An 18,678-nucleotide genomic window follows, 5' to 3' on the forward strand; every position below is an offset into this window, starting at 1 on the left:
TGCTTTGGATGTGATTTAATAAGAACCTCAAGATGAATTCTACAGGCAGTTATTTATTTTTGAGACTGACTCTTGCAATGCATGTAGTGAGGCACCGGAGTATAAATGGATAAACAAAAGGGCCCATTAAAAATAACGACAAACATGGTTAAGCTGACAAGAGTGTCATGTAAATATTGTCTTAATATTTTACTGACATCTCTGAAAAGTAACCAACTCTTACAAAAGAATGAAAAGCCAGAAGGAAAGCAAGCCATATAGTTCCTCGTGCAAAACCTCAGGAAGGAACTAGAGACCCCAAGCGCCAAGGATGAATGGGCAACCAAGACCAAAAACAGCCTGCTCTGATGACCCCGCTGAGCAACCACACAACTCCTCTCCAACACCAGAGAAGGAACAAGACCTCCCCTGCAACATTAGTAAATTTCATAACTGCAGCCACAGACACCAGAAGACAGAACTACAAGTCCAAAATTCCAAGTAAAGGGATTTACAGCCTAGGTAGGATTCTACCACCAGCAAAGCTATTATTTTAAGGAAGACCAAATAATCAAATTTTCAGATGTGAAAATCTAACACACATATACACAACTCAGACACAGAGACACAAACACACACACACACCACACACACTTCCCACATCTCCTGCCTTACCAGTAGATCAAAAAATCAACACATGACTTCAGATAGCAGGCAGAGCTAACTAAGGGACAAATCAGAGAACATTCAAGCCTGACTGAGACCAAAGGCTCAAGAGAAACCACTCAAAGAAAGAACAGGAAAGATTACCTGATGTGCCTAGATGCGTTCAGAAGACGGTTAATGCTTGTCTTCCTGACAAATCAATAATGTGCATATAAAAAAAACAGGAGAAATCCTTTGTAGGCATTGCTCCCGAAGGAAAAGCATTTAGTTGAGAAATGTGATGTTCCCCATAACATCTGTCTAAGTATAGCACTTCAAACACAAAGAATTTGAATTCACTGTATTAGGAAGGTAAGAAAGTCTGTGCACTGTTGGGAAATGGGGTGGGCTCTAGCAAAGACAACAAATTGCCAAACTCCACAGTGGGAGAGCAAAAGATTCTGCCTGGTGCGGGGAAAAGGGGGAAGCGAGCAGTGTCAGCCTGTGGTGGTGTGCACCTGCAAGCCCAGCATTAGGGATGCTACTCAGGAAAATGGTGAGGTCAAGGCCAGCTTGAGCTGCCAATGAGACCCTGCCTCAACAATGTCCCTAGGGGAAAAAGAGAGAGAGAGAGAGAGAGAGAGAGAGAGAGAGAGAGAGAGAGAGAGAGAGAGAGAGAGAGAGAGAGGAAGAAAAAAACTAGCAGCAATAGCATGTGCTGTAGAAATACAAACTTATATATAAATATGAAGTTATGTATAAATTGTGACAGCTAACCTTTTGAAAAGCAGCTATCTACGGGAGGCAGGAAGCAACAGGAGGGGGGCAAATGCTTAGTACGGAACTGTTCTTATGAGCCTAGTACTGCACCAACTTCTCAAATGATGTTGATATATTAGTTTGACTGATATAAAAAATATAACAAACATAGACATCAAAAATACTAAGAGCAGGGGCTGGAGCGATGGCTCAGCAGTTAAGAGCATTGCCTGCTCTTCCAAAGGTCCTGAGTTCAATTCCCAGCAACCACGTGGTGGCTCACAACCATCTGTAATGAGGTCTGGTGCCCTCTTCTGGCCTGCAAGAATACACACAGAAAGAATATTGTATACATAATAAATAATAAATAAATATTTTAAAAAAATACTAAGAGCACTAAATATACTGCTTACAGTATCTTTAATCACTCTCTCCTTCTCTCCCCCTGCACATGAAGGTGGAATGGGAGAGCAGCAGGAGGGGCCAGGGAGACAGGGAAGATCACAAAAACAAAGTCTATATAAAAATGCCAGGATGGGGTGCCTTGCTTCATACGCTAATTCTCAAAGGTAACCAGCGCTAAGGAGCACGGAATACCCGGTAACTGCATACAGCCCAGCTTAATGGCTCGCCGTCATCACCGCTACCAAATTCTGAGTCTGTCACTCAGATGTCTCTTGCTCTGGCTTAGCTTGTGCTCTGCTCTGTAGACACACAGCCCTGGATGTAGTTTAGACATTCAGCTGTAGCTTTTGCCGCCACAAGGCAATAGAGGTATTGTCTCTAGAGTGGTCCTTCTAAAATAGGAATCGAATCGTATCGTGCCGCTCATTGTCACCCAGCTCTATCAGAATCAAGTGTGGAGCTCCTTCCCGCTGCCATGTGCTACCTACTGGCCACTTCCCTGCTGGTCCTGCACACTTGGCCTGACCCAGGCTCTGTGCCTGACTCTAGTTTACACATAGATGTTTCTTCTATACTGATGTGCATATATGAGAGATTACATACCTCCCCAATGTTTGGCACCTTTAAAACAGGTAACCACTAATTAAAGGAAAATTCTGTATTTTTATTAATGATCCAGAAATTAATCACGATAGTCAAGATTTTCTAAAAGCCAAGATGCTGACAATGTTTACTGAAGCTTCACGGGACAGTGAGAGTAAACTCTAGCCAGGCTATAAACTGCAGTGACAACAGAGAGAAAAAACACAGGGAGAAGAGCCGGAAGAAAGGAGGAGTCCAGGGAAATTAGCTTCGCAAATTACAGCATATCTGTGGGCAGAAAACCATTTTCCGTAAGAAGAAGAAAAGGCTAAAACCAGACCCTGCAGCTGGTCTTAGAGGACATGTGAATGCAATATTAGACCTCCTATTTGCTTTCTGGGGAACTGTCATTAACTTTTAAAAGTTGTCCAACCAGTTCTCATACTCATGCCCCATCCAACCAACAAATGCTTAATTAGTTTTGGATCTTTGTTTAAACTGACGGCTGTGGTTCAAAAAAATCCCCCAAGGTCAGCATTACAGTTTGCATCTTAAAACAGTCAAATGGCCTAAGGGTTTTCTGTGGTTCCGAGGTTGTTATTTTTCATTTTGGTTTGCAAAGGAACTGGTCCATAGCTCTGTGCCCTAATACGCCTTATTCAAATACAAAACCATTTTCACGGCATCTGAGCCAAGAAGAACAGAAAATGGAAACGTTGGTTATTCCTCACCTTTTCACTCTGCAGGCATCTACCAACCTCGGGGCCTGGCAGAGACCTTGGGAAGCAGGACCTAGTCAAAGAGGCCCGAAGCTATGTCAGCCAAAGCCTAGGGTTGGAGGGGGAGCTCGCACTTTCCCATAAGAAAGCTTCAGAGGCCCTGCCTCTGAGGCTATGTACTCTCGCTTGACAAATAATATCGGCAGGTTTATTTATCTAGTTTCTAAGCCCGAGGCAGAACAGAAATAAGATATTAGGAGGAGAGCTTTGGGAGAGGTGCTACTTGCAGCACACAGGAAAACTGACTGCAAAACAGTTTGGGAAGGAAGAAACAAAAAAAAAATATTTCGAAAGGAAACAAAAGAATTCAAAGCACAGCTGCACAAAGGGGTGAGGCTCACCAGTAACACCTGGGAGTAGCACACCGTAGTACGGTAGAATAGCATAAAGAAGTGACAGTCGAAACAGCGCTCTCCACTCTCAAGGGAAGGATGCTCCCAGTGCTCCCACAGGGATACATTCGTAGAGGAAAGGGGAAGGTGATGCAAGGCAGAGACCCTAAATCGTCAAAAACCAACAAACAAAACCAATCTCAGCACCAATTATAATTACTCAATGGCGAAGGGATCCACAAACCAGCATAAGACTGAATTTTAAAATCCAGTTGGAAGACATTGTATTGAGCTGTTGGTCTTAAGGTGTAGGAGATTTTTAAATATCTACTCAACAATACAGAACTGGAAGGATGCTACAGTTGCAGTTGAGTGTCTACAGCCCAGAGTCTGTTCCACTACTAGCTGTAGGGGACCCTGGCAAACTGGTTGTTTCCCATAAGTTCTGTTTTCGCTTTTGTCTCTGAGGACACTAAGAGACAATTGTGAAGTGATGATTCCCTACAACCCCTCCACTGCAATTCTGCCTTCACCTGATTCTTCACTGTGGACACGTGGACACAGGAAAAAGGAGCTACCATAGAGTATAAGCAATAAAAAAAAAAAAGGTTCTTCCTGGTTCTCGGGTTTCGAGGGAACCTGACAGAAGGAACAGGAGAAAAGTCACAACTGAGCTCAGGTGGGAACTGAATTCCTGGGCCAGAGTAAACTGTCAGGGAAGTGGTGCAGGCATGGATGCTCCTGGACCCTGGGGTAAGGGGCTTCTACCCAGCTCTCGGTGACTAAGTCTGAGGAAACCATGGAGAATGAAAGACAGAAACAACCTGGGGCCACTTCACAAGGAGAATCTAAAGGCCCCAAGCTTGTAAAGAAAGAAACAGAGGTGTGGCGTGCCAAGGCAACGGGCAGCATATGATCCTCACAGCACTTACTAAGGGTGGCAAATTACTTCTGTGTGCCCCAGAGGCACATAAGGATTAGAATGTTTGGGGTACGGATGGATGCCTCAGTGGAAGTGTTGAGAACGGCATACAGCATAGGGATCCCACCATCCAGTCAACACACCCATTGGAAGTATATTTGACATGCTCAGAATCAACCAACACTATTATACAGGTTAGCTGCACCAATAATAATAATTATTATTATTGTTATTAATTTAATATGCCTTTTAAACACAAAACAGAAACCAAAGTCTACTACCACAGCCTGCATAGGTTTAACAAGTCCTACAAGACTTGCCAGTAAAATATAGTAGTTTATCAATGTGCACGGCCAGATCTCATGCCATTTTCTGTATGTAAGCACAGAAAGGTTTGTCTGTTTAATTGTACTCTGTTATTCAGGCTTGGAAGCCTGTGTCAGCTGTGCCTACTCGGCTCGCACTACTCTTGTGACCAAACACATATGTGTCACTCTGCAATTACACACAAACATACACACTGGATAAGGAAATCCATGCTGTAAATGTACAATTGAGTATAATGAAATTAGCAGCTCTGCGAAACAGAGGAATGGAATTTTTTTGCGGGGGGGAGGGGCTCAAGACAGGGTTTCTCTGTGTGGCTTTGGAGCCTGTCCTGGAACCCGCTCTGTAGGCCAGGCTGGCCTCTAACTCACAGAGATCCACCTGCGTCAGCCTCCCGAGTGTTGGGATTAAAGGCATGTGCCACCAATGCCTGGCAAGAAGTGGATGTTCATCAATAAGGAAACAGTATTAGAATGTTATTGTTAGTTGATGCATTTTTAACAAAATGTTAATTTTTCAAGGATTATGTACTAAAGCTGCTCACTTAATTTTTAATTAAGCTATTTATTTAATCAAGCTGCTATTCTCCTCTAAAACTATCCATGAAGGTCTATTTCTCTGTGTCTTGCATTTTCCTTTTTTCCAGTCCATCCTGTACTCTTATCATTTGTTAATACATTATTCTTCTTACCAGAAATGGATATGTTAAGCTACAAAATTTGTTTAGTTTGTATCTTTGTTTTATCATACTTTGTCACCCTGTCCCATGTCACAATACAGACTCAATGTTTCATTAAAGCAAAATATCATTTTTCCATTTTAAAAGGCCTTACATTGCTATGTCTCTTGCTGAATACACTCTAGTCCGATATGAGCATCCTGTAGTATGCTCTAATGCTGACAACATTGCCTACACGGTTCTCCCATCATCTGGTCCTTCTTGCGCTCTATGGTTCTTTATATTCTTCAACCCAGATACGTTTATTATCAAGAGATAAAAGCTTGTGACAATTGCATCATAGGATTTCATTACAAGTTATTCTCATTTTTCCAGTACATTACAAATAAGTCATACTGACATCAACACGCAGACAGAAAAGTTAATTGTGAACTTTATTTTATGATATTAAAGGGGATAAAATATATCAAATAAGAAGAAAGGGCTAGAATGGCTCTCTCTGACTACTCTGGGATGTCATCTCCCCATCCAAGTCCTCTGGCTGCTCAAATACCACATGGGCACTTCTGCCTCAGGACTCTGCAGCTGCCCTTCCCTCTGCCTGGATCATTCCTCTCCATTCAAACACTGTATGCCTTGTCCCGTACTTCCTTCAGATGTGTGCTCAAATGACCTGGTCTCTTAAGACCTTTCCCTGACTATCTTATTTAAATGACTCTGAACCTCCGTCACTGCCTCTTGCTGCGTACAGTTATTTTCCTTAACTCGTTGACGATAATAAAATGCATCGCCAATTTGTCTATTCCGTCAACAACGTCTTCTAGATTATAAGCCTGAGAGAGCAGGAACTTCGTTTGTTGGCTTCTGTTTCTCAGTCTGGCAAGAATCTTCCATGACAGGAATGCAGTAACACGAATGGATGAAAACTCCCTTACAGCGTACTAGTTAGTAGGAGTCTGAGCTGATGAATTAGATCCTTGGCCCTCCTTCCCAATCGAGACTCCACAGACATGCTTTCTGGATACTAAATACGGCAGAGGTTTTCTCCGCAAACAGTTTCCACTACTAAGAAGTGCTGAGAAGCCTTTGAACTTTCAAGTTAGCAAAAGCTCAAAGGTTATCAAATGCTAATCAAATAATGAACAAGGCTGGTGGAGAGACAGGAGCACACTGGTACCCATCTCTGATGTGATTGCAGCCCATTCGGCTTCACAGGGTTTGATGCAGTAATGTGTACTCAGAGCCTTTAAGTGAAATGCAGTCTTTCACTGTGTGTTGCCTCATCTGTGATAATTTTGGAGCTGGAGAGATTGCTCAGCAGCTAAGTGCACTTGACACTTCTTTAGAGGGCCAGTTTGGCTCCCAGAATCTGCGTTCAGTGGCTCATAAATGCTTGTAACTCCACTTTCAGAGGATCCAATGTCCCTTTTTGGCTTAAATGAGCATCCATGCACTCAAGATGGAGCATGCAAACATGTTTGTGCAGACACAACACATTTTTTCAGTTTCAATAACTTTTATTAATTAAAACACAACTATTTTTAAAAGATAATTTTGTCCTCAGAATTATATGGCATTACTAGCTCCATCGTATAGATGAGAAGACTGAGGCACCCACACGTTAATAAACTGCCCCGATAACTCGTCTCCCCTTTTTCCGAATAATAAAATGTAAGCATTACACATGGCTTCCCACAACAATTATCTTATTTTTCTTCCTCTTTGGGACTTAAATGTGGTTGTATGCTGAAAACTGGGGTCAATAAAATATAAGCCAAAATTACAAGCAACTCTGGGCATGTTCTTCTCTTATTCAGTGGCCTCCTGTCAGCAAGAGCACTGATGTGATCAATATCTGGTGCAGCCATATTGGACCTTAAGATGACCGTGGGAATGAGGATCGCGGGAGGTGGGGCCATCAGCTGACAGGAATCTAGATCTTGGCCTTACCAGATGCCATATCTCTCCTGCACTAACTTTTTACAAGACCTTTTTTTTTAAACAAGGAAGAAATAAGCTTTGATGTAGTCTAAGTCACTGTAACTTTGGGTTCCCTGGTGATCTGGATCTATAACTAACCGAAACTAGTCCTGTCAGGCCGGCCACTTGCTCCTCCTTTCTTGTTAACATGGTGTTTGGCTAAACGGATTTGATTTTCCTACCAGTGACAGTTTCTATGAATTATGCATTCCATTTAGCTTTTTCAAAAATTCCCCTTGTGAATAAGTATTTATTGTCTCTTCTCTTAACCCCAAAGAGCAACAGGGCAGTCATACATAAAAACCCATTATGAGAATAATAGTCAGTAATCACTTTCCAGAATAATCGCCTGCCAAAGACAATGCGATGAGGTGGATCGCCATAGCATAATCTAAAACAATGAAGGGTGGCTCAGCTGACTCAGTCCTTCGTTTCTTAAAAACCCTATTTCTAAGGATTAAGAGATGAAGATCTTAAGATTTGAAATGTTCTTGAGGGGAAATCTCGCTCAGATGATGAGGTCTGACTCCATTAGGAACTGCTCCCGTGTGCCTAAGAAATTTGTAGTGAGCCAAGCAAAGGGCAAGAATCTCACTGATGATGTCATCTGTAAAGGCTAGAGAAGACAGACAACCTCTTAAAAAGGTGGGTGACCAATGTGTTGATTTATGTGGGAAAAGTTATCACAATAATACTTTAACCCCGTGTAAATAATATCCAAAGTACTGGCTTTCCCCCGCTGGCATGGGAGGATTCTTGGTAAAGACTATTTTACACAGCCCATCTGTTGAGAATTTCACAGCCCTAACTCACCATCTATGACAAGAAAAACTTCATATATAACAAAGTATCTTTTCTTCTTCTAATGCTGTGGACCCATAACTTCTAGCCGAGGAGAGGAAATACAGGTATTTAGTTTGAGAAAAGCAGATCAAGGCTTTCCAACAAATACAGTTACTAAGATTTAAAGAAAGAAAGAAAGAAAGAAAGAAAGAAAGAAAGAAAGAAAGAAAGAAAGAAAGAAAGAAAGAAAGAAAGAAAGAGAAAAAAGCAAGCAGGTCTGTTACTCAGTCTTGTCTAACACAAAAGATCTAATCTTTTACACACAGAGAAACTAATGCAAGCGAGCAGAATCAGGGGTGTGTGGCTGACGGTGCAGTCTAGCGCATATAAATGGCTCCTGATGTGACTGACCAGTGTCATTTGTCCCCCTCTGTATCCTTTCATCGGATGGCAATGAGTGGGATCCCTTACAGCTCCAGTCCCATCCCATACCCTCTCCACTCACAGGAAGCTAGGAGGAAATCTAACTGCTGCTGACTTTCCCCAGGTCCGGGTGGTCACGACAAAATGATCGTGAAGAGGCTGTAAGGCCAACCGACCACAGGAAGGTTCTCACGCCACAGAGATCTAAAAGCAGAGGGTTATGGTGAGAAATAATCTTAATATTTGAGCTCTGGGCCTTAAGGTAGACAAGGGGAAGAAGAATAGAAGACAAAGGGAAGGAGAGAGTGGAAAGTCCCAGAGTGACAGAAAACAAGTCACAACAGTTCCGCACTCCCGTCAGAAGTGCTCTCTAGTTCAAGGCCCAACCTAATTGGCATAGGGCCTAGCAAAAACCACTTTCCTCAATGAGATCTATGTTTCCTTATCTGTAGTACAATGTGTGCGTGTGTGTGTCTCCAGATCAACACACTGTTTTAGGGCAAAACGGGGGCAAGAAACACTATGAGCAATTAATCCCCAGAACTCTGAAAGTTCTTTCCTATGTAATAACATCACGAAGTAAAATATGTGCAGGGCAGTGCATTAAATGAGGATGTGTTCCATTTTCATGGAATTTAACCTTTCATTCTGCCACGATCATGAAAACACACAATGAGAACATGTATGATTAAGTCCATCAAGTCATTCCTCCCCACTTTGGTGAGACAAAAGATTCAACACATTAGAAATAAAGTAAGGATAGGTCCTTAGAGTATCAGCCTTAAGGTGAAATATATATTCAATACAATCAGAAAATGCACTATTCAATCACTAGCCTGTTTTCATTTGGGGTAAGAGATGCTTAACCGTGATTATAATTGGCTAGTTTTCAAGATTTTGAATTTATTGTCAAAACTGTTTATCTACCCATCCTTAAAACCCACATGTTTACCTATTCTATTTTAAAAACAAACACTGTAAAAAAAAATACAGCTGCCTAACTTCAGGCTGTTGGGAGTTACAGGATATCTGAATTCAAGGGCAACCAAATACTGTACTTTTCAGTAATAAAAAAATAAAAAGTTCCTTGTGTACAATAAGCTGGTGTATGACTTTCCTGGGCTATGTAGTTGATTCAAACTGCTGTCAAGGCAGCCGTATTATTCTTAGCCTTGCTATCATCCTTACATGTTACTATCTTGGCTTGTATAAACTTTTCCCTCTAGTTTTACACAATGTAAATAAAAGTCATCACTGGAGGCAGCCAACAAAATGGTCTGAGAGCAGGGATGGGAGAGAAGGGCTGGATCAGCCAATGCAGAGCATTGAGAAAAGGTTCTATGGAAACCCACCTCAAGCTGGTTTAGATGTGTTAAAAGACAACAAAAGAACTTTTCACTTCTACTTTCCAGCGGGGGAAGCTTGGCAGTAGACAAGAGAGCCCCCTTCCTCCTCAACAGTAGCTTGCAAGGCAACTTCTGATTCTTCATGGACAGGTCTTTGAAATTCATGTTGAGATCTCACTTGCTCCTTCAACCATTTGAGGAAAAATACAAACTGGGATTCTTCAGAAATGATTGTGTTTCTCTAAAAGAAAATACCCTCCCTTGCCCACATCCTTACTTTGTAATCTAACATAATATAACAGACGACTCACTTCTGTAGCGTATGTTCCAAAGACAATTATAAGCTGGTCCTATCTTTCTGTAGCCTAGACCTGTTCACATGGTAGGAGAATAAAGCCACCAGATCTTATATGATATATATCTGGACTTTAAATAACTTGAAGCATTTTTTGCAAAGTACTATAAAATTAGTATTTAGAAGTATATTAGAAGATATTGAAAATTAGAAGATATTATTAATTTAACAATTAATACTAAGCTTATAGAGGAACCTGCTGTCACCGGTATAAATCCCCTACAAACAACACAGGTCTATCACCATTCCTCTTGGTTTAGCACCATAGCAGGACAGTTAGATTTTATTGCTGCAGACACAGCATGTTTTGGTTTCAGGACATGGAGAAATCAAACTGCATTGACTTGAAAACTTTCCCCCTCCTGGATAGCTTTCAAAGTGACTGAGGTAATATACAACTGCTGGGGTGAAAAGCCACCAAATTACGTACACAGTGGTGAAACCTGCATGCAACCTCCCAGGCAAGACATGCCCACAGGTGCAATGACTGTTACTGGGGTAGCCAATTGTTTTCTGACCAGATTCCAAGATGGCTCCACAGAAGATGATTTGTGCCTGGCATTGTAAACTTGGCCAAAAGCCTTTATCTGGGGAGGGAATATGCCCTAATGGAGCAACCCACTACTCCACTACTGTTTTGCTAGAGACACAGGTTGTCAAATTACCTTCTAATTATTATGTTTAATATAGACTAGTGATGCTCTCACACTTGGTGTGAGAAGCTTCTTCATACAGGAGGTAGCAGTCCACACAGGGACTCAAAAGTTTGGCAAAGTTCTGAGAATGAGTGACTTGAACGCTCAGCCCAAACTGAGACATCAGTTTCAATGCCCGCAGTGCTCAGGGAGTATCACAGAAGAGGGAGCAGAGAAAATGAAAGGCCTGGAGGGGGAACTGCAGTGCTATGAAATGATGTCTCATGGGTATAACATCGTCCTTGTACTCATGAGCACGATGGCTATGGCTACCTGTGAACAGTCTTTCATCCTGAGTCATTATATGTCAGTGTGAGTGGCTTAATAAAGAAGATGGCTGGCCAATAGCTAGACAGGTAGAGGCTAGATAGAACTTGAGACAGAAAGAAAGCATGAAGAAAAAGAGGAGGAGTCTCAGAATCACGAGGAGACAGGGAGAGAAAGAAATTCGTTTGTCCTACTATGTGGCTGACAGTAGATAAGAAATATGGGTTAGTTAAAAATGTAAGAGTTAGCTAGTAACAAGCCTAAGCTATTGGACAAGACTTTGTAATTAATGATAAGTCTGTGTGGGTTTTGGGAGCAGCTGCCAGGACACAGAGAAACTCTGCCTACAGTTACTGGCAGGAGACCTGAAGAGACTAAGTCAGTTAATAATTCCAACATGGATGAGGGAAGGGTTAATAGGGCTCTAACCAAAGCTGAAGAACTTTTGACAAATGATGGCTAGTCACAGAGGGGAAGTTAATTTTCTCCCAGAGTGTGGCAACTGGTAGGTTGCCCATGTTCATGTAGGCAGCACTAATTGGGCTTAACTGGATTATAAATAGAATAAGGAACACACAAGTAGGAGGGGCACACTCTGGATGGGTCTTGGTGGAGGGGAGGGAGGGAAGCTAGAGGTAGATATGATCAAAATACACTGTATATTACATAAATAGCCGAAAGAATAAAAAATATTTTTTACTTAGCTTCTCTAGGGTCATAAACTATAGGCTCATTATCCTTTGCTTTACAGCTATTCACTTATGAGTACATACTATGTTCATCTTTCTGGGTCTGAGTTGCCTCACTCAGAATGTTTTTTTTCTAGTTCCATCCACTTGCATGCAAATTTCAAGATGTCATTTAATAAAAAAAAAAAAAGACCAACACTCTGTAACATTAATGAAATAGTGCTGATTTTAACTATCCAGATAGTGTCTGCTTCACCTCCATTCAAGGAGATTCTGAGGCCTTGGGTTGGTCAATCCAATGTAAAAAAATAAACATTAAATAAAGGTGCATTAAGATTTATATGAAATAACGATCCATAGAGCCCGCAAGGGATGACTTCACCCTAACGTGAAAATAACTGCAGTTACAGCAGCCAGCGAAAGAAATCACTGTCAGCAGCATTTTGTTCACCTCACCTCATATACACAGATCTTGCTGCACACCAATTTCATACATGTAAAGACAGATCACATCCAAGGTTCAAATACACATGGACTCTGCCACTTAATAGTTTAAAATCAGGGATCTGGTTATAGAAACTGAAAAAATAATTATTGGGTAGCATCTGTAGTAAACAATAGGGAAGATAATCTGAACTTTATAATGAATTAGCATCTCATTTTTCAAGTAATTCTGTATTCCAATCTCAACAAAGCAAAACTCATGTAAATAAACTGTACTTGTATTTAACAAAGAATAAATTGATTTTGCGAGAACAGCTTCTGGCTTGGTTCAAAATTACTGCAACTAGCAAGCCAGCCAACAGAAAAGGAATCTATGAGAACTAATACAAATATTCTATTTTCCATTTGGAAATGGAAAATACACAAGCATTTTAATATTTACTGAAAGCATCCAAATATATAATAGATCTTGAAATGCTGAATTAAAAAGTATAAATTTGTTGGACATGGTGGCATACACCTCTGATTCCAGCACTTGGGAGGCATAATCAGGCAGATCTCTGTCTGAGTTTGAGGCTAGCCTGCTGTAAAGCAAGTTCTAGGACAGCCAGGGATACACAAAGAAACCCTATCTCGAATATATTGTATATATTGACTTGATGATAATCATAGGGAGATCCTTAATGATTATATCATTAGAAATATCATAAGAAACTATGATATGAAAACAAAGCCCTACACAAAGCATTAATAAATGTATCATGCAGAGTAGAAAAGATGAGCCCGACCATTCCTTTCTGATTGTACTGGTGTCATTCAAACAACATGGATTATTTTCACTACCCAGATTTCAATAGATTTCTACAATATACTTTCAACAAACAAAAATTTGTTCCCAAGATAAAGTTAAAATTTGAACAGAGAGACAAGAAATTGTTTAAACAATACACAACAATACCAGCTGTTTAAAAGAATATAATGTACTTATTAATGTATATTCATTACCATGTTTCAAAAATAAGCTGAAGTATATGTATAGTCCAGTTTTAGTTTTATATTTTAAAAAATCCATTATCTGTGTGTATGCATACACACACATACACGTGTGTGCGGAAAAACACACTTCATACTAAGACCTGAAATCCATATAAATAATAAATATTTCTTAATATGGTTAGCTAAAAAGAGCTTACAGCTGATGCCATGGTGCACATCTGTGATCCCAGCACCAGCACCAGGGAGGACTGTAGTTCCAGGCTCTTCTCGACTATAGAGTAAGACCCTGTCTCACAAACAAAAAGAGAAGCTGAGAAACAGAACTTTAAAAAGGGATACACCGGTTGGGTATTATTTATCGTGTGTGTGTGTGTGTGTGTGTTTCAGAATGTTTTCATAGGTTAAAAGTTGAACAAACTTAAAAAGAAAATCTAAAATATGAAGTCCATCTTAGAGGGTGTTAGCTTGCAGAGGATCAGCCTCTATTATCATTTCTTTATGTGTCTTTCTATAACATGTGTAAGGAACCACACACATTTAAGAGTCTGCTGATGGAGACTGTGCCAAGGCAAGTACATCAGGATGGACACTGGATGACTATGGGGCTTGGAATAAAACGGCTAAATACGGTCAAAGGAGAACCAAAGACACTGACAGGCAAAATGTCGCCCCAGGAACTCTGTACAAACTTGCCAGCGGGAACAGGAGAGGCACCTGGAGTTTCTGTCAACTTCAGAGTTTCCTAAGAAGTACTCAGAAAGTGGGAGACCTCATCTGCCGAAGGAACAGAGAATTTGAAGATACAGCACGGGCAGACCACGTTCTTTACAAAAGAGAAATGAAGACCTACAGCCCTCCCACGGGAAAAATAGACATTCAAGGACACCAGCACACCCAAGCGGCCTCCTTCACCTCTTGTTCTGAGCATCCTCTGCCAACCACAGAATACTCTCGCTTTTCCAGTGTGGATGCCTGAGCATTCCCTGCTGACCACGGGAGAACACCTTAGCTTATCAAGTGTACATATCTGAACATCTCCTGTTGTACACAGGAGAACACCGTGGCTTATCAAATGTGGATGTCTGAACATCTCCTGCTGTCCATAGGAGAACACCCTGGCTTATCCAGCATGGATGTCTGAGCATCTCCTGTTGACCAACAAGGCCACACCACCTAATCCTTCTCAAGTTGGGCCACTCCCTGATGACTAAGCATTCAGATACGTGTGCCTAAGGGGCCACTCTTATTCAAACCATCGCACCAATATAGAGGGGGGTTGGGAGCAATAGAGAGGGGGAATGGAGGGGAGGGAGCTCCTTAGTGAAGCAGAAGGAGGTAAATACAGAAAAGGGTGGGAGGTGGGCAAAATAGCAAGAAGGATGTCTGAAAAGGCAAAAGGCACAAGGATGCATGTTATTAACTATTTCCCTTTTTTTAAAAAAAACTATAATGCACATAGGAATTCAGTGTATAAATACACATATCAACTTTTAATGAACTTTCTCATTTGGACTGACACTGCTCTCTCCAAGTACCAAAGACCACCTAACAGAACCCCAATACCAGAAATGAGGAGCCCTCTGTTGAGTGGATGACCAGGGCTAAGAGACTTCCAAAACATACAACCTGCTGCTTTTGGTTACCGTCCGTAGGTGGAAGGTTAAGTCCTTATAACTGAAGACATCATGCCCTTCAGAAACAGGGCCAGAGACCCCTGAGCTGGTGCCAACCTGAATGCCCCTTCCCCGAGGACTGCCTTTCATTGAGCTAAGAGGCAGAATGCAAACTTCCAAAGGAGAAAGGCAGCCTTCAGTCCTACCCAGCTATGACGCCTATGAATAACATCAAAGACCAGCATGGGATGATAACTCTTCGTGCAGTAGTGGCACACATATCTTGGCAACAACCAACAGCTCTCCAATCGGACTGAAGGTCTTCTCATTTAGGATACCACATCTAGTATTGGAAACCCAGTTAACTGTTCAATGCTAGTGAGGTTGTGATTGTTGGAGGAGAATCTGCAGCCATTGATTGTCTACACCACCATAATCCCTAACAGTAATCTATAAACATCTGTCCTTATACCCACAGGTAAGAGTAGTCTTCACCTTCACCTTCATCAGGAAACTTCTCTGTGTAACGGAGACCACTCTAGAAAATCACACCCAATCAAAATGCAGGGCTGTGGGGTCCAGTCATACGTTTTCAAAACACCCCAGTAGCTAGGGCTCATGAAACATTGCAGAAGAGGGGAAGGAAATGTGAGAGCCAGAAGTTCAGGGGATTTTCTGGGAGACTGTATCTCCTATTAACATCCAAAGCTACATTCACCAAGTCTCAGCAACATGACTGCCCAAAGGTGAGCCGTGAATGTTCCATTCCAGACTGTATGGGGGAAAGCCCAGGAGGCCTCAACCCTATACAAAGAACTACAGGAAACTGAGTAAAGCTGGGAGCAGGAGAGATGCCCCCCCCAAGGGAAGAGCCCACCAATTGGTTGCCTAGTGACGAAAGGTTAGCCCTGAAAACAGACAAGCAAGTATCATTATATGGACTCAACAAGTTATATTTAGAAATATGTTTCTATGCAAATACATATATTGTGCAATAACAATTAGCGAAAAAAGAGGTCATAAATTTGAAGTGTATGGGGGAGGGGTTGGAGGGAAGAAAAGCAGACATTTTTAATTAAATAATAATCTCAAAAAATAAAGAAAATATAAAAATAAATTAAAAAATTTAAAAGTACTTTGAGATTCCATCCAACCCCAGTCAGAATGGCCAAGATCGATAAAACAAATGATAGGTCATGCTGGCAAAGAAGTGGGAAAAGGAAAACACTTATTTATTGCTGGTTGGAATGCAAACTGGTACCACCACTATGGAAATCAGTGTCAGTTCCTTGGGAAACTGGGAATAGATTTGCCTCAAGATCCAGCTATACTACTCCTGGATATATACCCAGAGGACTCTATATCCTGCTACAGAGACCTTTGCACATCCGTGTCCATTGCTGCTCTATTCATAATAACCAGAAATTGGAAACAGCCTAGATGTTCATCAGCTGATGGATGGGTAATGAAAGCGTGGTATAGTCACACAATGGAATATTATTCAGCTGTTAAAAAGATGAAACTTGTCTTTAAATGGATGGAGCTAGGGGGCAAAAATTACCCTGGGTGAGGTAATCCAGCCCCAACAAAACAAATGTCTCTTTTCTCTTATATGCAAATGTTAGTTTTTTAAGCTTTCAATACATATATTAGCAGCTGAATAAGCCCAGAGGTTAGGTACATAGAAAAGAACTGTGGGTAGGCTAGACTGTAGCAGTGTGGAGAGACAACGGGAAAACTTGAATAGGAAGATTATAGGGGAAGGGGATGAGAGAGAAAGGTAAAGGAGGGAATCATGGAAAGAACAGCAAACACTACGGCCATTTGAAAAGCCGTATGGAAACCTACTACTGCAGACGTCTAAATGGAGTCACCAAACCATGGGGCAGACGATATCCCAACTAGACATCTCATGCCACCAAGTAAAACTCCCGGTGCTGGAAATGTATACACATGTGTACATTACATGTATGTATAATCGCCTAGAGCGTGAACACGCAGAAACACTAGTCTAGTTCACCTACTTCCATTGTGAGGTCGTAGTTCTGGCCCAGGATGCTCTGGATGAGTTCCTTGATGGTCTGGTCTGCAGCCAGCTGGGCCTCGGACTGCAGAGAGGCGATGATCTCCTCTATGCTCGTGGGGAAAAAGCGTGTCGGCTGCGGGAGCCAGGACCCCTGGTTGGTCGAGCTCCCTTCGCGCACGTTTCTGAACGAGGGCCTGATCCACCGAGAACCGCCCATGCCCTCGCGCAGGTAGTAGGTGTGGATCCGCATCCTGCGCAGCCGTCCGCTATCGTCGAAGTCGCTGCCCAGGCTGGACAAGGAGCTGGCATGTCGGTAGCGGTAGCGGGTGCGAACCAAGCCGAGCACCCGGGCTTCGTGCACGTGGCTCAGGGGGAACGCGCCCTTAGACACCGGCTCGCTCCGGCTCTTGGGGTGCCGCCTCTTGAGACGCGAGCGCGGCCGCAGCAGGAGCGCGGGCCTGGCGGTGCCCGCCTGCCGGGCGATGACTGGAGGTGCTTTGGGGGGACCGTACCGCAGGAACGCCGAGCTCCGCAGGTAGAAGTCCCGCGGGCTGAAGGGTTCGGGCTTCTCGGGACCGCGCCGCGTGCTCTGCGGCGCCCCCTGCAGGTCGGCCTCGGCGGGGCGCTCTGGGCTCTGCACCCTTGTCGACGAGGACGATGGCTTGGCAGCCCAGGACACTTTTCCCTTTGCTCTGGCACTGCGTGGGCGAGCCTCCTGGTCCTGGTCATCCTCGAGGTCATCCTCAGAACTTGCACCAAAAAGCGGCCTGTCAGCCAACTTCTGCTTGAACTGGTGATATTCCTTTTTGGATTCCTGGCGAATCTTCTCAAGCTCTTTAAACATATACGATTCTTCTCGGGCTGTCAGTCCGAAGTGCTTCGGGATGGTGGACATCTTGACGAACTTGACCTGTAAAATACGACCACCGCAATATATATTTAACAAAACTTGAGTTAATAAAATTCCAGTTCCGCTAAATGTCTCCGGATAGAACATACTGTGTTCAAGTAATTTTACGTCTATATCTATGGCCTTTCACAGAAACCATAAAATTACTCCAAACCAGTTGTTTCAACCTGTGGGTCGTAACCCTCTTGGGAAAAAAAACAAAAATAAAAAACAAAAAACAAAAACCCATCATGGGAGACTATCAGAAAGTAGATATTTTCATTACTATTCATAACAGTAGCAAAATTACAGTTATGAAGTAGCAACGAAAATAATTTTATGGTTGGGGGTCACCACAACATGAGAGGAATTGTATTACTGGGTCATAGCATTAGGAAGGTTGAGAGCCACTGTTCTAAACTAGCAAGAAAAAAAAAAAAACTCAGCTATAATAACCAAGCCCCTTAGGACCTATTTTAACATTTCTTCTTCTAGACGGGGTTTCTCGGTATTATATAGCTCTAGCTATCCTGGAACTCCCTTTGTACATCAGGCTGGCCTCGAACTCACCGAGATCCGCCTGCCTCTGCCTCACTTCCAACCAAGCAAGACTCCCATAAGTGTAGGCACGGAAAACCTAAGGTAGCAGGAACAACCGAGAATGGGCCTCCAACTGTACTCCTCTCCCCGCGGCTTGGACTGGGCCAGCAAACACGTTTTGTTTTGTTTTGTTTTGTTTTGTTTTTCAGTTATTTGGAAGTTT

The 18,678-nt window shown here is 42.4% G+C and overlaps 1 protein-coding gene across 1 annotated transcript in view; it reads right to left on the reverse strand.

Annotated features, from left to right (window-relative positions):
- Ttc6 (tetratricopeptide repeat domain 6) overlaps window positions 1-17,921 on the reverse strand; it is a 136,741-nt gene extending 118,820 nt beyond the window's left edge. Inside the window, exon 1 of the mRNA XM_057783274.1 lies at window positions 17,025-17,921. Within this exon, the coding sequence (XP_057639257.1) occupies window positions 17,025-17,921 (897 nt within the window). The remainder of the gene's footprint in view (window positions 1-17,024) is intronic.
- Window positions 17,922-18,678: the final 757 nt, after the last annotated feature.

This window comes from Chionomys nivalis, chromosome 10, assembly GCF_950005125.1.
Source record: "Chionomys nivalis chromosome 10, mChiNiv1.1, whole genome shotgun sequence".
Lineage (NCBI taxonomy): Eukaryota > Metazoa > Chordata > Mammalia > Rodentia > Cricetidae > Chionomys > Chionomys nivalis.